This window comes from Schistocerca piceifrons, chromosome 8, assembly GCF_021461385.2.
Source record: "Schistocerca piceifrons isolate TAMUIC-IGC-003096 chromosome 8, iqSchPice1.1, whole genome shotgun sequence".
NCBI lineage: Eukaryota > Metazoa > Arthropoda > Insecta > Orthoptera > Acrididae > Schistocerca > Schistocerca piceifrons.
In genome coordinates this window covers 487,056,387-487,081,221 of record NC_060145.1, presented here as the reverse complement: position 1 = coordinate 487,081,221, position 24,835 = coordinate 487,056,387, and the positions used below count along the sequence as shown (strand labels likewise).

The following is a 24,835-nucleotide window of genomic DNA, read 5'->3' as shown; positions in this document are numbered from 1 at the left end:
CTTACTGTTTAGTCCCCCTTCCAAAATCAACCAGTCACATCTCCCCTGGCCACTGCTGTCACCAGATCTCAATGTTGTAGAGCCTGTATGTTCTTCTTTAGAGAGAAGTGTGTTTTATTGTTACCACCTTTATCATCATCATCAAATGAATTTACCACCATTCCTTGAAAACCATGCAGGACCTGTATTTATTCAGTCCAAGGCAAGTGGAAGCTGTTTTTAATACCAACTGTTTTCTTATACAATTTTAGGAGTGATTATGAGTTGTGTTTTTGGAATTTCCATTATTTTTGTCCACCCCTTGATGGTTCCTGAAAACAGACCGACCTGGTTTTGCAACATTACCTTGCTGTTTTGATACTTTGAATGGCTGAAAGTAAGGGAAAACTACTGTCATTATATTTTCTGTGGGCATGCGGGTGAACTGCATGGGTTATTGATGCAGGCATCCTCTTGTTTAAAATATTCTAGCGGTAGTTCCCCATTTGGATCTCCATGTTACTCAGAAGGATATCATAAGGGGAAACAATATCTTCTATTCTACATATACGACTATGGAATGTTGGATCCTTTACTCAGGCAGGTAGGCAAGAGAATTTAAAATGAGAAATCCATAAGGTGAAGTCTGAATTGGTTGGAATTAGTGAAGTACAGTGGGAGGAAGTACAGGTCCTCTGGTCAGGTGAGTACAGGTTTAACACCTCAAAATCTAATGGGTGTAATGCAAGAGTAAATGAATGTAGGAAAATTGTTGGTGCTTGTATAATGGATGCTTCCATAACCAAGATAGTCAAAGTGTTTGGTATTTCAAGAGGCACAGCATCGAAGACTGATACAACACACAGGGAAAGGGGTGAAACATCGTCCACTAACAAGGGGAGGCCGCCAATTGTGAAATTCAGATTCGATTCATACTGCGCGTAATAAAAGCTCATGGCCAGAGGTGTAATGTGGCAAAGCACCAAGATGCACTTCTCAGCCGTTGTCAAGAAAATCGACAGTTAAAAGAAACCGTTGCGGTGAAATACTCTCTACGATTAATAATTTTCTACAGGAGTGTATATACATATATAATAGAGGGAAACATTCCACGTGGGAAAAATTACATATAAAAATAAAGATGAGGTGACTTACCGAACGAAAGCGCTGGCAGGTCGATAGACACACAAACATACACACAAAATTCAAGCTTTCGCAACCAACGGTTGCCTCATCAGGAAAGAGGGAAGGAGAGGGAAAGATGAAAGGATGTGGGTTTTAAGGGAGAGGGTAAGGAGTCATTCCAATCCCGGGAGTGGAAAGACTTACCTTAGGGGGAAAAAAGGACAGGTATACACTCGCACACACACACATATCCATCCACACATACAGACACAGGCAGACATATGTCTCTGGTCAGGTGAGTACAGGTTTAACACCTCAAAATCTAATGGGTGTAATGCAAGAGTAAATCTAATAATGAATAAGAAAATTGGAACACAAAATCCTATTAACAGTACAGTGGACACTTCGTCACAGCCAAGATAAAGACAAAGCCGAGACTCACAACAGTTGTACATGTTTGCATGCCTACTAACTCTGCAGATGATGGGGTGGTTGCAAGGATAATGAAAAGAAATTTTTTCAGATAGCTGAGGGAGATACAATTTTAATTCTCACGAGGAACTGGAATTTGATGGGAAAATGAAGAAACGTAAAAATAGTAGACCATTTAAATCACATTGTTAACACTTTGTGTAACAATCATGAAAGTAGGATCGACATGTGGAAGATGAGATACCTGGAGACATTTGAACATATCAGATAGATTGTCCGAGTGTTGGAACTTTAATAGCGGCAGCTCTTTATTTACAAATTATAAAAAAATAGATAAATGTTTCAGAATTGTACTGTCCTTTGAAGTAGTCACCAGCGTTATGTATAACCTGCTGCCAGTAATGTGGAAGTTGTGCAAGCTGTGTTGAGACTTCAAGTGGAGTGGTCAATTGCCATGCGACTCTCTGTAAAAGATTTGAAGTGAATGCCATGAAGTACTTCCCTCCATTTTGGAAACAAGTTGAAGTCACAAGCGCCTAAGTCCAGGTAGTGTGGTGGTGTTGCAACAATTCCCAGCCATTCACATCGATCAAACAAATCGGTCACAATTTGGGCCCTTTGTGCCTGAGCACTGTCAGAAAAATGACAGGCAGGTCCTGCAGAAAGCATGTCAGTTTCTTTCTCTATGCTGGACGCAGGCTATGTTCTACAAATGAACAGCTTGGAGAAAGAAGTGACAACACTTTCTGTGGGACTCACCCACCATTTTGAAGGACAATTCTCTGGCGCATATGGCTCATGTTGTGAGCAATTTGTTCAATCAGTGGAACTGGCTGGAAAGTATTGCACCACCATTACACTCGCTTGACTTAAGCCTTTGTGACTGCACCTTGTTTCCTGAATTGAAGGAATCACCTTCATGGCACTCACTTTGAAACTGTTACATAGATTCATATGGCAACAGATTACTCCATTTGAACTATTTACACAGCTGGCAGTGCTAAGAGTATCCTACAGTTCCCACATCACTGGCAATGTGTTGTACACAAAGCTGTTGACTACTTTTAAGAGCAGTAAAACTCAGAAATGTATATCTATTTAGTATAAGTTGTAAAATAAATAGTTGCCACCAGTGAAGCTTCAACCCTTGTATCATCATATGACAGATATTTAGAAAGAAGATTTTAAACTGCAAAACATTTCCATTAGCTGATTTGACTGAGACCATTATTTGTTTATTATGAACTGCAGAGTAAAATTGAAGGCAACGGCCTTGCCACAGTGGATACACCGGTTCCCGTAAGATTACCGAAGTTAAGTGCTGTCGGGCACGGTCGCCACTTAGATGGGTGACCATTCAGGCCGCCATGCACTTTTGCCATTTTTTGGGGTGCAATCAGCCTCGTGATGCCAATTGAGGAGCTACTCAACTGAATAGTAGTGGTTTCGGTAAAGAATACCATCTTACGACCGGGAGAGCAGTATGCTGACCCCACACCCCTCCTATCCGCGTCCTCCACCGAGGAAGACACGGTGGTCGGATGGTCCCGGTAGGCCACTTGTGGCCTGACAATGGAGTGCTTTAGAGTAAAACTGAAGAAATTGCAGAAAGATAGAGCAGCAAAAAATTCAACATGGCATTTTGTATCAGGGAATAAAATTCTAGAATAAACTGCCAAAGGAGATGAAAAAGAGTGCTAAAATATATCTGTTTGAAAAAATAGTTAAAATATTCCTCATAATCAATGCATATGACACAATTAAGCATTACTAGGAGGGCTCAGGTGTAACGGTTAATAATGAAAGGAGACAACTACAACACCTTGTCACATTACAATAAATGATTACAATGTAACGATTTTACAAAAACATCATGTATCAAGATGACGTTGCATGATAGTAATTCTTCTCATTCTCATGTTTTTAACATCTCACTGTCATGGGGACCCAGCTTTTCAGGTTGGTTGAGTAGGGGTCTTGAAGAACAGCATAGGGCACAGTTGCATGTTCGTGGGTCTGAAATCAGTTTACCAAACAAACTGGACTTAGTGCAAGGGGAATAGCACCATGTTCATGGTCCAGGAGTCAACCGTGGGTGTCTTCAGTGTGTACAGTCTTTTCATATTAGAAGTTATCTTGAACAAATTGTATGTAAATCAGAGAACACTGTGGAATAGGGACCAACCAAATCAACCAGTGCAGTTGGGAGATGAAGTCTGCTTTGTCAGGCCACCAAGATTTAGGTTTTATGTTTTTTACTATATCATTACAGGCAAATGCCACAATGGTTCCTTCACCAAGGCCACTGTCAACTACCTCCCCTATCCTCATAAAAGCATACTTCTATATTAATAGCAGGAAAGTTGTTGTAGAATGTAAATACTTTAGAGTTAGAGGTGACTGTTCACTAAAAAGGGGAAGTGTTGAGCCATCGATACACACTCACAAAAGAAGGAAAACTTTTAGCTTTTGGAGTTCTCCTTTGACAAGTTACACCCAACTTATGCCCCTACGTGGTGCTGGCTAGACTGTAAGTATATGCATGTGTGTGAGTGTGCGTGTGTGTTTGTGTACTCCAGCTCATCAACAGAAAACTCTGAAAGCTAGGAAGTTTTCCTTCTTTTGTGTGTGAGCATCCAATAAGCAAGTAAACGTAAGTGAGGCCAAGGCCCCTGTGCACTGGGCTTATACTGGTCTGTTGTGCACGTGGCACAGTGCTCGCTGCATCATCTGCCCACGGTGCAAGTCAACCTCTCTAGGCCAACCACGGAGGCACTCTCATCACACACCATTCGATTACGTGTGCTCACACTCTATAGGGTTATGACACTCCTTCCCCCTTGGGGAAAGCTGTTCACTCTCAAGATGTCCACTCGTTCATCAGTAGGTGACAACTGATGGAGCAGGTGTCACGTTGTCACAGGAGAATAGGACCTGAAACTGCATGGGCATGGGCAGGCACAGTGCCAACTCCCCCATGAGAGGCTGTAAGGGGACACTGGTGTTGATCATGCTGTATCCAGGTCCCCATGCAGGCAGGCACTCGGTGATGGAGGCAGCAGAGAAGACTGCAGCAGCAACAGGGGCTGTGGAGATGGAGGCAGCTTGGCAGTGATATATCATTGTAAGTTGATCCTTGGATGAATAAAACAAATCAAATTAAGGAGATTGGACATGGTAAAATGAAAGAACCAGAGTTTTTTTAAGGGCTTAAGAGGGACAATTAACTAGCCATTAACTGAAATAAGGGAATGGAACATGTTAGAAAGCAAATGAGTAACGTGGATAGTGAAGGCAGGATAGCAAGAATTAGACAAAAAGACAAGGCACAGTGATCTTTGGATCTTACATAAGATATTGAATGTAACTGGCAAAAGGTGAAAAATATAAGAATGAAACAAATAAAGGAGCAACAAAAATACAAACTACTAAAAAATGTATTGTAAAAAAGTGCTAAATGGCAACACAGGAACAACTAGAGAAGAAACGTGGATGGTTATGGAACAGATAAATGCCACCTATAGGAAATTAAGAAACCTCTGGAGAACTGAGAAGCAGGTGTATGAATATCAGCGAGGACAAATGGCAAGCCAGTAATGAGGAAAGAAGAGGGAGGCTGAAAGGTGGAAGGAACATATACAGAAGGGCTATACAAAGAAAGTGAACTTTATGACAGTATTATGGAAGGGAAGAGGAAGTAAATGGAAATGAGATAGAATATATGTTACTGTGAGAAGAATTTGACACAGCACTGAAAGATCTAAGACAAAACAAAGCACCTGAGGTAGATGCCTGTTTACAAAATATATATGTGTATATAAATGTAAAATGTATTCCAATTAAGCTAGAAGATGCTGAGAAGATGATGAGATAGTAAAATTTGTAACTGAATTTTGTTATTTGCACAGTGAAACTACTGACAATGACAAACCACAGTAGAGACTTGCAGTAAAATGGAATGTTTCTGAAAAAGAGAAATTTGTTAATATCAAACAATGGAAAATTCAGGAAGGAATAATGACAGTGCCATGAAATGGATAGCTGCTACTCACCAGATGGTGGAGCTGCTGAGTCACAGATAGGCACAACAAAAAGACACATGAGATTGTGGTCCTGTGTGTGTGTGTGTGTTGTGTGTGTGTGTGTGTGTGTGTGTGTGTGTGTGTGTGTGTGTGTGTGTGTGTTAATATCAAATATAAATTTAAGTCTGAATGTATAGGGATGTAAAATATATGTAAACAGCACAAACAACACATTATCAGACCTAACACGTTGTAGGACAACCACTTGCATTCAAAGCAGCTTCCAGTTGTCCCAGAATGAAAAAATACTGGTCTTGTATGGTTTTCCAGAGAATCTTATACCATTCTTCCTGCAAAATAGTGTCAAGTTCAGGTAACAATGATGGAGATGGATAACAATCACACATCCATCTCTCCAAAGTAGACAACTAAAGCTGAATAATATTGAAATTGGGTGATTTTGGTAGCCCTAGGATGGAGATCTAACAATTCATCCTTGTGTTCATAAAACCATGCCTGGATGATGCAAGTTGTGCAACAGGGGCCCTGTCATCGTATAATACAACATCACCATTGGGGAACAAACAATGTACTATGGGATGGACCTGATCAGCCAAACTGGCCACATAATTCTTGGCAGAAATGCAAGCTTAAAGAGTAACCATGGAGGCTGGGGGAATACCAGGAAATGGATACCCAAATCATCATTTGGCCTCTGCTGTGGTTCACTCTTGGGATGAAAACGTTTGTGAAATAAGACTTATCTGATCAAATGTAATTTTTCCACTGCTCCATATCCCAGGTTTTGTGGCTTGGGTGCCACATTTCCCTGTTACGAGCATCTGCATCACTGATGAGTGGTTTTGTAATTCCAGCTTACTTATGGAGCTCCCTTCAAGTTGCTTTTGTGCTGACAGGGTGTGCGAGTGTGGCGTTCAGTTCTTTTGTGATCTTTATAGCTGTAATCTATAGCTGTAATTTTGTTGCAGTCCTCTTCAATAACTGTCTGTCATGACCACTCAACACACACATTCATCCATGTTGTGACTTAGCAAATGATGTTTTTTCACTTTCCCTGTATGTGGTATAAATCTTCAACACAGTGCCTTTTGAAACACCAGAAACTTTGACTACCTAGCTTACAGAAGCATAAGGGCACCAACAATTTGACCACATTCAGATAAACTTAGCAACAATATAATGCACTCACAAAGACTCAGAACACTGTTCTCACCACGACTGACACTTTGGATGTATTGAGGATGCTGCAAGGTGCTGTCCATAGTTGCGGTAGCTATGCCAAGGTGAAGAGACTTGCACAGGATAGACCAACAATGAGGGCTGCATCAAAGCGGTCTTCAGACTGAAGATGATAATATCCTGACAACAATAATGATGACGACAGTGACATAATATACCTATCAATGCTGTGGTTAATCTTGAATGCTTTTTGCCATCTTGCATGGTGCTACAAGAAATTGGCAGTGTTTTACACAAAGAAATTAATGTAAAATATACGTTCCACAGTGGTGTCACTGTTGAAGAACTAATTTGAAAAATATTATAATATTATGAGGTTAAACCATGAAGCTTGCCTGAAATCTGATGATAAGATAATAAAGTAAACATTTAAATGTAGATATAATTCACAAAGACCTTTTCGGCATCTTCATAGTCCAGCTCTGGGTAAGCTTCTCTGGCAATTTCACTTAGTTGCCTGTGGCTTTTCACTATCTGCTCCTCCGAATATCCAGCCAATAAGCACAAGTGATATAACCATGTCGTGGATGCTGCTTTATATAAGGGACACCATGATATATTGTGTTTCCTGAAAAAAAAAATGGCCCTACAAGAATCAATATCTGAAGTAGGCCTATCTAAGATTACATTTATGCAAATTTGGAAGTATGAACATGATTAAATACTTGCTACATCACAGCACTTTGTATTCTATCAAAATTTTATAGTTTAAAAAATATTATTACTCAAATATGTTGTTCTTGTAAGAAATACAAGAATGTACAAGTTGTAGAATGTAAACCTTTCAAATACTCATTGTTAATATTTTGTAGCCCTATTTTTTTGTATCCAAAAATTTATACTGTTACTAGGTAAACATTCTAGTTAACTAAATATTTTCAATATAAGAGTTTGTTTCTAGAATAACCTTGCAGGCTTTACTTGAAAACTAGAGAGGCATTTGTGGGTCTAAAAATTTGTTTCTAAGACAGAACCTAATATTAATATGATTTAAATATAAGCAGATGATAGTTAAAAAGTGTCATCATGCATTAATATTGTCTTTAGAACTCCTGTCTTTCACATCATTAATAATATGTAATTAGTCTGTACTGTAATATTTCATAAATTATTTGTACAAAATTTCCAATGTGCAGCTATAAACTAGCATTGTGGACAGGGGCAGAACCACTCATTATTAGCTGTTGATTTGCAGCTAGTCTGCACTGGTCAGTCTTCATATGTTGTGTAATCATTGTTAAAATAGCGTTGTAACATACTTAACTGCAACTAATATAAATAGCTTACACTCCACTGCGTCTTTGTAATTAGTTTTGTTTTTCAAAGTAGTTTTCTTACATTGCTTTGTGAAGAATCTGCAGCTTTTTGGCAATACTATTTTCAATCATCATCAGAAACTGTCAGATTATCACTTTCAGGTTTAGCACTGGTGTATGTGATATCCAATATACAAGGCGTACAACTTTGCTTCTGCTGTTTGTCGATAAGTGGCGACAACGGTAAGTAGCGGTCGAAAGAAACAGATCACAGACTTCAGGCAGTTAGCTTGGACCTCAGTCAACATAACCTCATGCAAACATTAGTCGATTTGTGTCTGTATCATAAAGTTGTTCTTGATTGAAAATGTCAGTTTATGAGCGTAATTCTCGTCATTTGTGGGAGGTGTTACTGTTTTGTTTCAATATGAAGAAAACAGTGGCTGAGTCATTGAATGCTCTCAAGTGCATATCGTAAGGACGCTATTGGTAAAAGAACGTGTCGTGAGTGGTTTCAATGCTTCAAGAACAGTGATTTTAGCATTGTAGACTGCCATAGTGGTGGAAGAGAGAATGTTTCCGAAGATGCAGAATTGGAGACATTTCTGAGTAAAGACTCACGTTAAACTCAAGAAGAATTGGCACGATTAGTGGGAGTGACACAGTGAGCCATTTCAAAATATCTCAAGGCCATGGGCATGATTCAGAAAGAAGGAACTTGGGTCCCATGTGAGCTGAAACCAAGAGACGCTGAACGGTGTTTGTGTGTTTGTGAACAGTTGTTTCAGAGGAAAAAACAGAAGGGATTTCTGCATCGCATTGTGACCAGGAACAAAAAACGAGTTCATTACAATAACGCTAAGCACAAAAAATCATGGGGATATAACAGGCATGCTTCCACATTGACGGTCAAACCAAATATTCCCGGCTCCAAGATCATGCTCTGCATTTGGTGGGACCAGCTCGGCGCCGTGTACTATTAGGTGTTAAAACCAAGTGAAACAATCACAGGTGCTCATTATTGAATGCAATTAATGTGTTTGAACAGAGTATTAAAAGACAAACAACCGCAATACAGCGAGAGGCAAGATAAAGTTATTTTGCAGCATGACAACACTCGACCCCACATTGCAAAAGAGGTCAAAATGTACTTGGAAATGTTAAAATGGGAAGTCCTACCCCACCCATTGTATTCGCCAGACATTGCTCCCTCTGACTATCACCTGTTTAGATGGCTCTGAGCACTATGGGACTTAACAGCTATGGGCATCAGTCCCCTAGAACTTAGAACTACTTAAACCTAACTAACCTAAGGACATCACACAACACCCAGTCATCACGAGGCAGAGAAAATCCCTGACCCCGCCAGGAATCGAACCTGGGAACCCGGGCATGGGAAGCGAGAACGCTACATCACGACCACGAGCTGCGGATCCTGTTTAGATCAAAGGCACATCGCCTGGCTGACCAAAACTTCCGATCTCATGAAGAAGTCACAAATTGGATTGATTCGTGGATCGCTTCAAAAGATGAACAATTTTTTTGATGGAGGATTTGTACACTGCCCAAAAGATGGGAGAAAGTAGTGGCCAGTGATGGAAAATACTTTGACTGATACATGTGTAACCAATTTGTTTCATTAAAGCCTCAAATGTTGGGGAAAAATGGTGGAAGCAAAGTTGTCCACCTTGTAGTAGTAGTAGTAGTAGTAGTAGTAGAATAATAGTAACTTTATTAATCGATAGATCTCTTTTTACAAAGATATAGGACATGTCAAAGTATGTACAAGTTTAGACCAATTTAAAATAAGGATATTCATATACACGTATATTTACAGACTTCATTAGATTTACCCTGGTATACAATACTTTATTTATGAATAACTTATTAAATAATATAATTCCACACTGTTCACTCATACCTCACTATCAGTCAGTGCACACACTATACACACATTTCAGAATGTGATTTTCACTCTGCAGCGGAGTGTGCGCTGATATGAAACTTCCTGGCAGATTAAAACTGTGTGCCAGACCAAGCCTCGAACTCGGGACCTTTGCCTTTTGTGGGCAACTGTTCTACCATCTGTTCTACCCAAGCATGACTCACGCCCCATCCTCACAGCTTTACTTCCGCCAGTATCTCATCTCCTACTCTCCAAACTTCACGGAAGCCCTCCTGTGAACCTTGCAGAACTAGCAATCCTGGAAGAAAGGATATTGTGGAGACATGGCTTAGCCACAGCCTGGGGGATGTTTCCAGAATGAGATTTTCACTCTGCAGCAGAGTGTGCACTGATATGAAACTTCCTGGGAGATTAAAACTGTGCGCTGGACTGAGACTCGAACTCGGTAGAGCACTTGCCCGCGGAAGGCAAAGGTCTCGAGTTTTATACACACATTATTTCATAACACTTCACTCACTACACACACACACACACACACTGGTGGTCTATGGGCCATTTTCTGTACCACAGCTTCCCGTTTGCTATCCTGAAAAACTGAGTCAGCATCCCTCTATAATGAGTGAGATGTTGATCTCAGAAAGAGGAAGAGGTGTTAGTACTGTGTAATGCATAGCTTGGGGGTAAATTTTTCTAGAAAAGGAAAAGAGAAGGGAAAAAACTTAGTGTGAAGGTGTTATGTGGAATGTCAGATGTTTTATAATCATTATTATTATTTATTTGTATAACTTTTTTTACAAAACTACTACTCTGTTTTATCTAAGTAATCCTTCAATGTATAAAATGAATCTCACAACAGGTACTTTTTAGCTGCATTTTTAAATAAGTGTATTTTATTTCTTTTATCTCTTTTGGTATTGTACAGTTTTATTCCTTGGTAGAAAATGCTGTTTTGAGTTTTATGTTTATTTTTTCTTGGCAAATGTAAGTTGAGTGTAGCTCTTGTTCCATGGTCATAGACAGAACTGTTTGTGCAGCAATTTCCAATGCTGTTTTTGATGTGTACAACTGAGTGGTAAATGTATTCACACAGAGCAGTCAAAATCCCCAGTGTTTTGAACAGATCTTTACAATGAGCTCGACTGCCATGTTTGGTTATGATTCTTATGGCTCTTTTTTGGAGATTGAAAACTGTGTTCATATTTTGTGCATTTGTTCCCCAAAAAAGAATGCCATAGCTAAGAATTGAGTGTACATATGATTAGTATGTAACTATAAGATACTGCATGTTACACACTAATGATAGGATTTTAAGGGCATAACATGCTGATGACATTCTCTTTGCAAGTACCTTTGTGTGTTCACACCACTTCAACTGAGAATCAATATTCATTACTAGAAATTTTGCATTTGTTACACAGTCTATTGAGGCACCATCTACATTTAATTTAACATTGTCATTTTCCCTCTTCAAACTGAAACTCATGGCATTAGTTTTCTTTATGTTCATTGTCACTTTATTGCTTATTGACCAATCATATACTTCCTTGAGAGTTTCATTTTCTTTCTCTTCAAGGAGTTCTTTTGTTTTCTCAGTGACTATAATATATCTTTCATCAGTGCTGAGCCATTGATGTATATCAGGAATAGTATTGGTCCTAATGTTACCTTGAGGAACCCCTATATTAATGTATTTTGGTTCTGATAAGTGTTTTATTAAAGGTTTCAATCTATTTTAAGTATGTGTTATCTCTACTCTTTGTACCGTATCTGCTAGGTATGATCGAAACCAGTCATTAGCTACCCTTCTTATTCCTAATGCTTTTAATTTATTTAATAGAGTATTGTGGTCAACTGTATCAAAGGCCTTAGAAAGATCCAAAAATATACCTGTGACACACTCATCTTTGTTAAGAGCACCAAATACAACCTTTGTGAATTCTACTATGACTGACTCCATATTTTTGCCACTTCAGAAATGAAACTGTGATTCGCTTAAAGGAGTGTATTTATTCAGGTAATCCATTAATCTGTCTTTCATAATTGCTTCTGTTATTTTTGAGAAGGGTGACAGCAGGGAAATGGGCTGGTAATTTTCTATGTCTTCTGCATTACCTTTCTTAAGCAAAGGTATAACTCTTGCCTCTTTTTAACTGTTCTGAAAATGTCCCTGATGTGAAGGATTCATTTATTATATTTGTTAAGGGGCCTTGTATAATCTCTATGCACTGTTTCAGCGCACACATTGGTATTTGTGTAAGCCTACTGACTTTTTATTTTTTAGTTTTTGAACAGTTTTATTGACTTCATTCTCATATTCTCATTCTCATATAGCAAGCCATTAATTTGATTTAATTTCAGAAAATGGAGAAAACTCATGGAAACAATCTGAAATGAGTTCATTGTGTTAGAAGTGACAGTTACCCTGCATTGTTTTTGTGAAAGTAAATACTCAAATGCCTACAGTGGAAATTAGGATATATTTGTAGCTATTCTCATATTTCAGGATCTTCCTTTTTGTTTCTTCACAGCCTCTGTGTTTCATTTTGAACCATCTGACTTTTCTTAAAATCTCTCAGCTAAGTATTCTTTATACACATTTAGCATTTAAAGATAGAACTGTTATGAAACTTTCCATCAGTAGCTGACCTCTGACTAACAGTTTCAGTAACTACCCAATTATGGAAGTAGTTGTGACTAGACAAAACCACTTTCATCTTGCCACAACTGTTCGTTCTCTGATTGCTCTGTCAGAAGACTCATCAAACTATAACACATGAAATTTTAGTTCAATTTATTACATAAATGAATAGATGATTTACTTAAATTACTTGCTACAGGATTAGTGGATAATTTACAACCACTAGAAACTAGCAGCGCATCATTTGATGCACTAATTAATGAACTGTTCTCTTGATTTAAAATGTCCAACCTCAACAACACTACATGCTCATTTGAAACTTTAAATACTCTTTGGTCCTAGATGATGATGTTGACTGCTGTAGCTGATGTCTTCAACTGAGCTGAATTCTTGCATGCTGAAAACCACGTCAACCTCAGAGTGAGGGTGCTGCTATGCTGAGTGGGGAGTCTTGATCTTCAGGAGCACTTCGTGTACATCATTGTGGACTTCAGTGAGCCCTCACTAATGTCTGTTACATCAATTTATGTTGCTAACTTTGATGTTGCAGCACAATCTCTGTACAGTGTCACAGAAGAGTGGATCACAATGACACAGGTCTTAAAGCACCTATTGAAGTCACTGGCGTTATGGTGCACAGCACTTTTGATGGTCAGGTGGTCAAGTTTGTGGTAAACCACATTTTTCACAACAGCCATTCATACCCCCAGGCATCAGGTTCATCATCGTACCCACATGGAACATTGCACAGTAGTCATAGTGTTGCTGGTATATATAGTGTCTCCCTAGCTCTGGTCAGATATGCTATGTGTGTGACAGGACAGTAGGAGGAGGAAGGGAGGCTTATTCTATTCCCACCAACTGAGAAAACCCACCAGCCAGTTGCCAGCCTCATATACTTTACTTGCCCAAACTTCAAAATTTTACCACAAAAATTGTCATTCTGGTTCTCAACCAATCTCCCATGACTCCTGACACTCTGTCCCTGCATAATCATGCTGTGCTAAAATCTTTCAACGTCACCTGTTGTATTTTTGCAAAATTCTTGTACCATCTCTGAACAATTTATTGAATCCTTTTACACCCTTAGCACTATCTGGGAAAGCTATCTTAGTTAATTATATCCCAGTCTACATCTTCATCTATGCACTGTAAACAACAGGGAAGTGAATGGCAGATGGTACATCCTACTATACTAGTTATTAAGGCTTTTTCCCATTCCATTTACGTATGGAGTGTGGGAAGAATGACTGACTGAATGCTTCTGTGCCTGCTGTAATTAATCTAACCATATCCTCACAATCCCTATGGTAGCAGTACATAGGACACTGTGGTATATTCCTAGAGTCAGCATTTACAGCCAGTTCTTGAACTTTGTTCATAGACTTTCTTTGAATAGGTTCTGTCTATATTCAATAGTCTGCTAGTTCAGTTCTTTCAACATCTCTGCGACACTCCACCTTGGGCTAAAAAACATGAGTCTGCTTCATGCTTCACCCACAACTGAGCCTATGTGATTGCTCCATTTCAAGTCCCGACTATGTGTTATGCCTTGGTATGAGTTTGCCAATTCCATTTGTGACTCACTGATTATTGTAGGATACTATGTTTTTTCATTCTGTGAAGTACACAATTTTACATTTTTGAACATTTAAAGCAAGTTGCTAATCTCTGCACTTCTTTGAAATCTTTTTTAAGTTCTGACTGAATATTTATGCAGCTTCGTTCAGACTGTGCTTCATTCTACATAACTGCATCATCTACAAAAAGTCTGATGTATATATTAATATTGCATGTGAGGTCATTAATATACATCATGAACAGTAAGGGGCCAAACACACTTCCCTGGGGTACACCCCATCTGTTGATGACTCCCCATCCGAGATAACATGCTGCACCCACTCCACCAAGAAATCCTCAATCCAGTCACACATTTTGTCTGGTAACCCATTTTATCATGCTTTTGATAATACACATAGATGTATTACTGGCTCAAATACTTTTCAGAAATTGAGAAATACTGCATCCATGTGACTGCCTTGATTTATGGCTTTCAGGATGTCATGTGAGAAAAGTGCAAGTTACCTTTCATGTGATCTAGGTTTTTGAAAACCATGTCAGTTGGCATGGAGGAGGTCTTTCTGTTTGAGATGCCTCATTATGTTTGAGCTCAGAATTTGTTCCAAGATTCTAAAAGAAATCAATGTCAAAGATATACTTCAGTATTGCCAATTTTTTTATTGATTATTAACTCTAGCTCATTGGTAAGCCACCTTCAGAGCAATTTAAAATGTTGTTCAGTGTATGACAGTCATTACACATCATCATGTTTTTAGAGTTAACTCACCATAAAATGAAATTGCAGTTAGACAGCAGTCACACAGGCACTTCCTCGTTCCTGTTATAAATATTAGAACACTCTTGGGCAATGCAACTATCATTGCTGCAGGTTGACTGTACACATGTGGCAATACAGGCACTGTAATAATATTTGCTTAGTGATGAATATTGTCAATTTACATAAACAACTATGATTTTTCATTTTAGGGCAACTTAGCTCTAAGAATGTGACAATGGGTAATGACTGTCACACAATGAACAATATTTTAGATTGATCTGCAGATGGCTGTCAGTGAACCAAAACCAGTAAGCAATAAAGAAAATTTGCGATTGTAACACGGGATTTTTATTCATAAGTTTTAAATCAACAGACCGCATGTCTCCCAATTGAACAATGTCAAAGAATAACAGTAGTTTTGTGGATCACTTCTACTACCCTTTTGTAAATGGGAGTGACCTGTGCCTTCTTCCAACTTTGGGGCATGGTTTTTTGTTCAGGGGATCTATGGTAGATTACTGTAAACAGAGGGGTTAACTCAGCTGCAAATTCAATATAGAATCTGATTTGTATTCCATCAGGCCCTGGTGCTTTATTCAGTTTTAATGATTTCAGCTGTTTCTCAACACCACTGCGACTAATTTCTATTTCACACATCTTTTCAGTGGTAAGAGGATTAAACTGGGGCACTCCTGTGCCAAGGTATATGAAAACACCATGGACAGCAGAATCCGAACAAAATCCAGAACAAATGGAGAGAGGAGATTAGTTATTGTCCTTATATTTGCAGTGAGGCAGCTTCTGGAGGACCACTATGAATTTGGGGAAGATCTTGTTATGCCCTTACTTGATATACACTGATGGAAAAAAAATAAATAAATAAATAAAATGCTGCACCGAGAAGGAACTGTACCACAAAAACGAAAGTTGGCAGTCATGTTTCTATATCTGAAAGATGATGCCTATCAAAATTTCACTTGACACATAAGAGTGGGGCCTCAGTACCACTGTGAGAATGAAAATCAAATTTGTTTTAAACATATGCTGTAACAGTTGTGAGCATTAGTTACTTTTGAGTTTGGATGTGGTGAGTTGAGATCACCTTAAAGGTGACATAGACACCATTATCAACACTGAGTTTGAATGCGGTTGTGTAATAGGGCTACAAGCCAATGGATGTTCCTTCTGTGATACTGCAGAAAGACCTCACGGGAATGTAGCCACTGTACATGACTGCTGGCAGCAGTGTCCATGAGAATGTAGAGATGCGAGAAGACCGGGCTCTGGACAGCCCTGTGGCACTACCGAGAGGTGTATAGGTCTGGTGCATTTTACTGCATCTGCAGCAGCAACTGAACAGCAGTTGCTACCACAGTGATACAATGAATTGTTACAAATCTATTACTTCAGTGACAGCTCTGAGCCAAACACCCTGTGGCATGCATTCTACTGACCTCGAACCACTGCCATTTGCAACTTCAGTGGTGTCAAGCAAGAGCTCACTGGAGGGCAGGGTGGAGATCAGTTGTGTTTTCTGATGAAAGCTGTTTCTGCTGTGGTGCCAGTGTTGGTTAGGAGGAGGCCAGGATCACACCCGTGGATATCCCGTGCATCCTAACTGCCAATTTTTTCATCATTCTTGCTATTTGACCTGTTATGGTGGCATTCATAAACAGCATTCCAGGGGGTGTTTTCCAACAGGATAACACTCACCCACATACCGCAATTGTAATCCGACATGCTCTACTGAGTATCGACATGTTGCCTTGGTCTGCTTGATCACCAGATCTGACTCCTATCCAGCACATATGGGACACCATTGGACGACAACTCCAGCATCATCCACAACCAACATTAACCACCCCTGTACTGACTGACCAAGTGCAACAGGCATGGAACTCCATCCTACAAAGCATACATGTTTGAATGTTTGCATTCAACACTCTAGTGGTTACACCTGTTATTAATGTATCAGCATTTTGCATTTATGATGGCTTATCTCACACTTACAGTAACCAGTTACCTGGCAATGGTAGTCACTTACAGATGTTACCTAGACAAATGTATTCCCAAAATTTCATTACTCTTCATTAATTACATGTTGTGATTTTTTTCTGTCAGTGTAAAGAGGCATCTGTAGGAGAAAGGTCTGGGAAGTACTAGAAAAGAAGGGAGTGGAAAAATAGACAACAATCAGAGTGGAGGCAATATACTGTGGAAGTCTGAGTTGTGTGAAAGTGGGAAATGAAAGGACATAGTGGGTCCAGCAAACAAGTAGTGTGAAACGGGGCAGTGCATGTCACCTCTCCTCTTCACTGTGGTCTTGGATGAGATAATAACTAAGGTGGCTGAAAAAAATTGAGAAGACAAGATGAAAGCAATAGTGTCTGCAGATGACTTGAAACAGAGATTTAGGAACAGCTGGATGCTTGGAAAGAAACTGTGAGACAGACTGGAATGAAACTGAATGTAAACAAATGTGACTTCCTGGTTACAATGAGAAAGAAAGATTGACCAACTAGCTGAATAAGGGTTGGAGGTGGACAAATGAAGAAAGTGAAGAGTGTCATGTACTTAGAAAGTGGGATAGAAGAAAAATGGAAGAAATGAGAAAGAGACCAGTGAACACAGCAGACAGGTGCAAGCATTCCTGTGAAGTGTTATGAGCTGGGTTTGGAGCAAAGATGTCCCAAAAGAAGAAAAAAAATAATGTACTGAAGTCTGACTACTGACCAGTGCATCTGAAAGAAGGGGAATGAAGAAAAGATACATGAGCAGATTACAGGCATGTGAAATGAAGTTCTTCAGAATTAGATAGAAGTAACAAGGAGAGATAGGATGAGGAATGAAAGGGAAGAGAAACAGTGGAAGAGGAACACTTCCAGAGCACGATAGAAACATGAAGAGTAAGATTGGCTGGGCACTTGAAGAGAATGGAAAACAAGATGATTCCCAAGAAGATACATGGAATGGCAATGAAAAGGAAACAACCAAGGAAAAGAATGACGGATGGATGGCCAAACAAATGGAGGATTGTGTTGAAAAAAGAGGCAAGGAATGGAATAGAGTGAACGCAGGAAGAGGGTGGGGAAACAGGGCTATGTGGCAACACTCATGTTCCAAGTAGACCCAGTCTGGGGCTGAAAACTGTTCAAGATGATGATGATGGACTTGTGTATTTTCCTCTGCAAAGGAACATTTGAAAACAAAGCATTTCTACTTTTGCTTTGTTAATCTCTATTAAGTTCCTGTCTTGGCCATGAGTGACAATACTAACTTTGGTGCCACTAAGATACAACCAGAATTTCTTTAGATTTTGTGAAAGATCATTTGACAATATTCTTGTACAGTAGTCATTGATGGCTTCACACATTGCTCTCTTGATTGCCAAATGTGTTTCATTCATAATCTCTCTGTCTATAGACCTATGGTTTGTTTTATACCTATTATGCTCCAACTTGTTGATACTATTGGCCATCAGGGCACCCACTGCTTCCATCGACTCTGCTCACTAATCCCTCCCTCACACATTCCAGACCTTGCCTTGATTTGTTTCACCTCCCACATCCCCTGAAACTCCCTCCAAGTTTTAATAAATCAGACTAATCACAAATAAACCCCCACACCACCAATGTTGCCTTCATCTTTTCCTCTGAAAAGCTAGACTCTATAAAAGTCTGAGTCCCCTCAAAACATTTCAATGCCAGCCCTGACCCAGGGTTAATAGCGTTGGGTTCGTCAAGGAATTGCTTACCCTTTGCTAGAAACATTTCTTCACCACCTACCCAACTATTCACCATAAAACTAAAGCAAGCAGATACACATGAATTAAAAAATCAATCCTGAACCAAACATTTTCTCCAGTAACATGGTTTCAGTGCCCTGGTATGAACCACAATGACAGCATGACTGTGAGTCTCCAACAGTTTTAGACACCTCCTCTAAAAAGCCTTGTCACTATAATCCCAGAGCTCCATCATGGAGCTGTTTCTCTAAACCTGTCATCTGAACCCATCTTTCCCTAACACTGACCATTTATGTGCTCATAAAGCCAACACCACTGGATTATTTCTGGTTACTGCATTGTGGCTGCTTACAATGTCCCATGAAGATTCTCTGCCTTTGTTGACCAGCAAGCTCAACCAGTTTTTCATGGTTTCACATCCTATACACTAATTACTTCATGCACAACCTTTTTTTACTAGGCAAACAATTACTACTACCATTACCAATATGCTCTTTACTTGTCACTGTTGATGCAATGTCCCTGTACATTAGACATGAGAGCGCTGCCTCCTTATTAATTTACATAGTAAACCACATTCTGATTCACAGTAGTTTCTCTTTTAAAGACCAGATCTAAAACTAAATTTCCCTAACATCTACAGGGACAAATCAATCTCTCTACGGGCTGCTTAGAAAGAGCTATCCTACATATGCTTATGGGCCATCTAGAGGAAATGTTCCTTTTCTTTCAACACATTACCCTTGTTGGTTCATGTTCTTTGATGACATCTTCATGAAGTGGACAAGGAACTGTGGAAAGAATAGACTGCTATTTCCTCCAGAACCACTGCACATTATAATTAACTCTATGCACCTTGTCCTTTCTCAACATGGTGACACTGGTCATTATTATAAATAGTGGGAAATAGTGAAGTGTGGTGACAAGGAGAGCAAGACTTCTTGTCAGGTGAGTAAAGGATTATTGATGCAGAATCAAATAGTAGTAATGCATGAATAGGTCTAATAATTAAAAACAAATTAAGAATGCAGATAAGCTATTATGAACAGCATAGTGAACATCATCATAGCCAAGACACAGACAAAACCATTAGTCCGTGTGTTAGTACTGGTACTAGTACTAGTACTAGCAGATGAAAAGACTGAAAAAATCAGAGATAGCATAAAAAATTGTACTGAAGAGCTAAATAAACTGGTCCAGCTGCCTAATATCATGTAGGGCCCCTGCAACCATGCAGAAGTGCCGCAACATGACATGGTAGGGACTCGAATAATGTCTGAAGTAGTGCTGGAGGGAATTGACATCATGAATCCTGCAGAGCTGTCCATAAGAGATCTCTTCTGAACAGCATGTTGCAAGGCACCCCAGATATGCACAATAATGTTCTTGTCTGGGGAGTTTGCTGGCCAGCGGAAGTGTTTAAACTCAGAAGTAGCAATTCTGAATGTGTTGGGTGTTGCATTGTCCTGCTGGAACTGCCCAAGTCCATCAGAATGCACAATGGATATGAATGGATGCAGGATGCTTATGTGTGTGTCACCTACCAAAATTGTATCTAGATGTATCTAGGACCCCATATCACTCCAATTGTACACTCTCCACATCATTGCAGAGCCTCCACCAGCATAAAAAGACGTCTGCTGACATGCAGGGTCCAAGGATTCATGAGGTTGTCTTCAAACCCGCACACATCCACCCACTCGATACAATTTGAAATGAGACTTGTCCAACCAGGTACATGTTTCCAGTCATCAACAATCCAATGTCAGTGTTAACAGGCCCAGGCAAGGTGTAAAGCCTTGTGTCGTGCAATCATCAAGGATACACGAGTAGGCCTTCGGCTCCAAAAGCCCATATTGATGATGTTTTGTTGAATGGTTTGCACGCTGACACTTGTTGATGGCCCAGCATTGAAATATGCTGCAATTTGTGGAAGGGTTCCACTTCTGTCATGTTGAACAATTCTATCCAGTTGTCATTGGTCCGATTCTTGCAGGATCTTTTTTTGGCCACAACAATGTTGGAGATTTGATGTTTTACTGTATTTCTGATATTTATGATACACTCATGAAATGGTCATATGGGAAAATCCCCACATCATCACTACATCAGATATGCTGCGTCCCATCGCTCATGCACTGACTATAACACCACAATCAAACTCACTTAAATCTTGATAACCTGCCATTGTAGCAGCAGTATCCAATTTAACAACTGCGCCAGATGCTTGTTGTCCAATGTAGGAGTTGCCGACTGCAGTGCCATATTCTCCCTGTTTACATATCTCTGAATTTGAATATACATGCCTGTACCAGTTTCTTTGGTGCTCCAGTGTTTTTACCATGTTACAAGACACACAAATATAACTGTAATGAAAGACTGGAATTTGACAGTATGAAAAGAAAGAAGAACATTGGGAGAAGACAGACTGGGAGAAAGGACTGAAAGGGGAAGCTACCTGGTAGCATTTAATAGCTAACAGTCACATATACATCTACATCTTCATGATTACTTTGCAATTCACAATTAAGTGCCTGGCAGAGAGTTCATCAAACCACCTTCAACCTGTTTCTCTGCTGTTCCACTGTCAGAAAGTGCAGGAAAAAACACTAACACATAAATTTTTATGTACAAGCTCTGATTTCTCTTATTTCATTGTGCTGATCATTAATGCATATATAGGTAAGCTCTAACAAAATATTTCCACACACTGATGAGAAAGTTGGCAATTGAAATTTCATGTGTAGGTACTGCCACAATGAAAAATGCCTCTGTTTTAATGGTTGTCACCCCAACATATCATATCTGCAGCACTCCTTTTCCTTATTTCTTGATAGTACAAAAGAGCTGCCTTTCTTTGAACTTTTTCGTTGTTCTCTGTTGATCTATCTGATGTGGATCCCACACTGCACAGCAGTATTCCAGAAGAGGGTGGACAAATAGAGTGTAAGCAGTCTTGTTGCATCTTCTAAGCGTTCTGCCAATAAATCACACAGTCTCTGGTTTGCTTTACCCACAACATTATCTATGTGATCATTCCAATTGAAGTTATTCATAATCGTAATCCCTAGTATGTAGTTGATTTTACAACTTTTAGATTTGTGTGATTTCTTTTAATACTCATGTGGATGACTCATTATTTTGCACCATACACAAATCTTGTCCAAATCATTTCTAAATTTGTTTTGATCCCTGATGACTTTATAAGATGGTAGATGACAGTATCCTCCACAAATAGTGTAAGAGGGCTACTCATATTGTCTTCTAAATCATTAATGTAAATAAGGAACAGCAAAGAGCCTATAACACGTCCTTGGAAAATGCCAGCTATTACTTCTGCTTTACTCTATGACTTCTCATTAATTACTATGAAATGTGTCCTTCTGATGGGAAATAATGAATCCAGTCATACAACTGAGGTGATACTCTATAGCCATGAAATTTGATTCAAATAATGTATGGGAAGTTCTGGTTGAAAATTATGAATTATTTAGGAACAAAGAAGATGACTCATCAAAAGACAGAAGTCCTGCTCTGTCGATAGGACAGGCACACCAACAAAAGGTACGGAGCTTGGCTACCTTTCAGAATGCACTTCTTTTTTCTAACACACACACACACACACACACACACACACACACACACACACACACACACGTGCGTGCACACACACACACACACACACACACACACACACACACACACACACACACACACACCACTCTCTCTCCCTCTCTCTCTCTCTCTCTCTCTCTCTCTCTAACGGATGCAGGGTAAAATATCTGAGGTAATGGGTGGGCAGCCAGGTGGGCAACCAATGGCCTGTGGGCTGGATCAGAACCACGACTGATTTCAATCCTGATCATGGACAATATCCATGGGAAAGGACAGGGCGATCACACTGTACTCTGCCCGGGACACATTTTTGGATATTCTTGCCAAAGCTCGGCTAGGCTCGGCACAGGTTTGCAACTCATGATACAGACCAGTGAAAGTCTTGCTTAAAGACTTGGCCAGACAGAACACAGCGTGATGACATGTCTCAGGTTGTGGTGGATGGCTGGTGTTTACATGGCAATGGGTTCCACACAGGCAAGAGCTGGCCTCAGAAAATGGCAGTTGCTGCATTAGCTGTCACTGTGGAAGTGGCCGATACCTCATTAGCACTTTGCATGTGTAGCATGGTACAGAGCTGCCTCCCACCACTGCTACAGCACACCACTCAAATGTGCACATTATTTATGGCCTATGTCTGTGCCTATGATAGAATGCAAACACTTGTAGTGGGCAACAATGCCACTAAAATTACCAACTGCCCACAAAATGTGCCGATTTTAACAACGCGATCGGGTGTCACTGAACAGACTAGTTCTCTGTTGTCAGTTCACATGTGAAGTTCTGTGCTAGTTATTTCTTAATTTTGTGCAAGTGTCTCTGTGCAAAACATTTATTCACAAAATATCCGGTGTTAAGAAGAGGAAAGTAGATGCTGAATGTCGACAATTCCAGAAGAAAGAGATGTACAACAATAAACTCATTTGCTTGTTGTGTAGTGAATCATTATCTGTTGTGAAAGGATATAAAATGAAAAGACACTTTTCTACAAAACATACTGCTCAACAACCGCTTACAGGGCAACAGCGGAAAGGCAAAATGAAGTTATTAATTTCCAATTTGAACAAGCAACAGCAAATATTTGCCAAACTGAGGGCATAGTAGGAGATTTTGGTTAAAGCTAATTTTATAGTGAGCAGAAACATTACCAAGTCATTAAAGCCTTCTTCTGAAGGCGAATTCATGAAGGAGTGCCTCTTGTAAATTGCAGATGTACTACATCCTGATAAAAAAAGTGTTTGAAAAAAAAAGTTTGTCACAACAAACAGTGGTTCAACAAACTGAGATGATGACTGGTGACATTAAAAAAGTCTGTGTAGTCGCGCTGCCACATTCAAAGCATTTGACATTGCTTTGGATGAGAGCACTGATTTTTCAGATACATGAGGACTTCAAAATAACAGAAGAATTATTAGCACTACAGTCATTAAAAGCAAACACTACTGGTGAAGGTGTTTTTCATGAAGTTGAAAAAAATCATCAAAACCATCAACCTGCAGTGTAGTCAACTCACTGGAGCTTCTTCTGACGGAGTACCTGCGATGGTCACTTCATGAAAAGGTTTTATTGGTACATTAAATGAAAATCTTCTGAACTAAATATTACAAAGAAAGTTTAACAGTCCTTCACTGCATTATTCACCAAGAAAATTTCTGTGCTAACTCAATTAAAATGACACATGCCGTGAATGTGGTTACCATGAGCATCAATTTCATTAAGTCCCATGCACTAAATCACTGCCAATTCAAACAGAGTTTGGACAACCTGTGCCCCAAACATGAAGATTTAGCTTACCATTGCAAAGTGAGATGGCTGAGTAGGGGCAAAATACTAAAACTTTTTATAATCTTTGACAAGAAATAGCACATTTTATGGCTATCAAAGGGAAACCATTGGCTGAAATAAATGACACCAATGGATTTGTGATTTAGCATTTCTGATTGACATCACAGCTCATTAAAATGACTTAAATTACAAACTCAAGAAACAAGGGCAGTTAATCCACAAATTATACAGCCATCTGAAAGCTTTTTAGGCAAAGATGAGTTTGTGGGAAATGCAGATGAGAGCTGGAAACTTTTACCACAGTCCTACAGTGCCAACTCACGAAAATGTTGATTACATTACTTATGCTGATGAGCTGAAATCATTGTTAGTGCAATTTAGCACAAGGTTTTCTGATTTCAGGAATGCAGACATCATGTTTGCTATATTTGCTAACCCATAACATGTGATGTAGAGAAGGCCCCATAAAACTTTGAATGGAACTTATTGAACTTCAGGAAGATTTATCTTTAAATTCTAAATTTGAAGAAGTAAACCTGGTCAAATTTTATAAAACTTATTTGGCTGAAGAGAAATATCCACAGCTGAGATCATTTGCAGGAAGGAAAATTTGTCTTTTTGGAAGCACATTTAGCTGTGAACCCTCCTATGCCAACCTCTTCATGGGCTACTTAGAGGAGACCTTCCTTGCTTCCCAAAACGCCAAACCCCCTGTTTCTTTCAGGTTTATTGAT

The 24,835-nt window shown here is 39.4% G+C and overlaps 1 protein-coding gene across 5 annotated transcripts in view; it reads right to left on the bottom strand.

Annotated features, from left to right (window-relative positions):
• The window catches only part of LOC124711573 (carbohydrate sulfotransferase 8-like), a 118,934-nt gene that overhangs the window by 19,128 nt on the left and 74,971 nt on the right, over window positions 1–24,835 (bottom strand). For all 5 annotated transcript variants that reach the window (XR_007005486.1, XM_047241719.1, XM_047241716.1 and 2 more), the window contains exon 4: window positions 7,215–7,386. Coding sequence is in view for 4 of the 5 variants with exons in the window: in XM_047241719.1 (XP_047097675.1) it covers window positions 7,215–7,386 (172 nt within the window). In the remaining variant the exon portion in view is untranslated. The remainder of the gene's footprint in view (window positions 1–7,214; window positions 7,387–24,835) is intronic.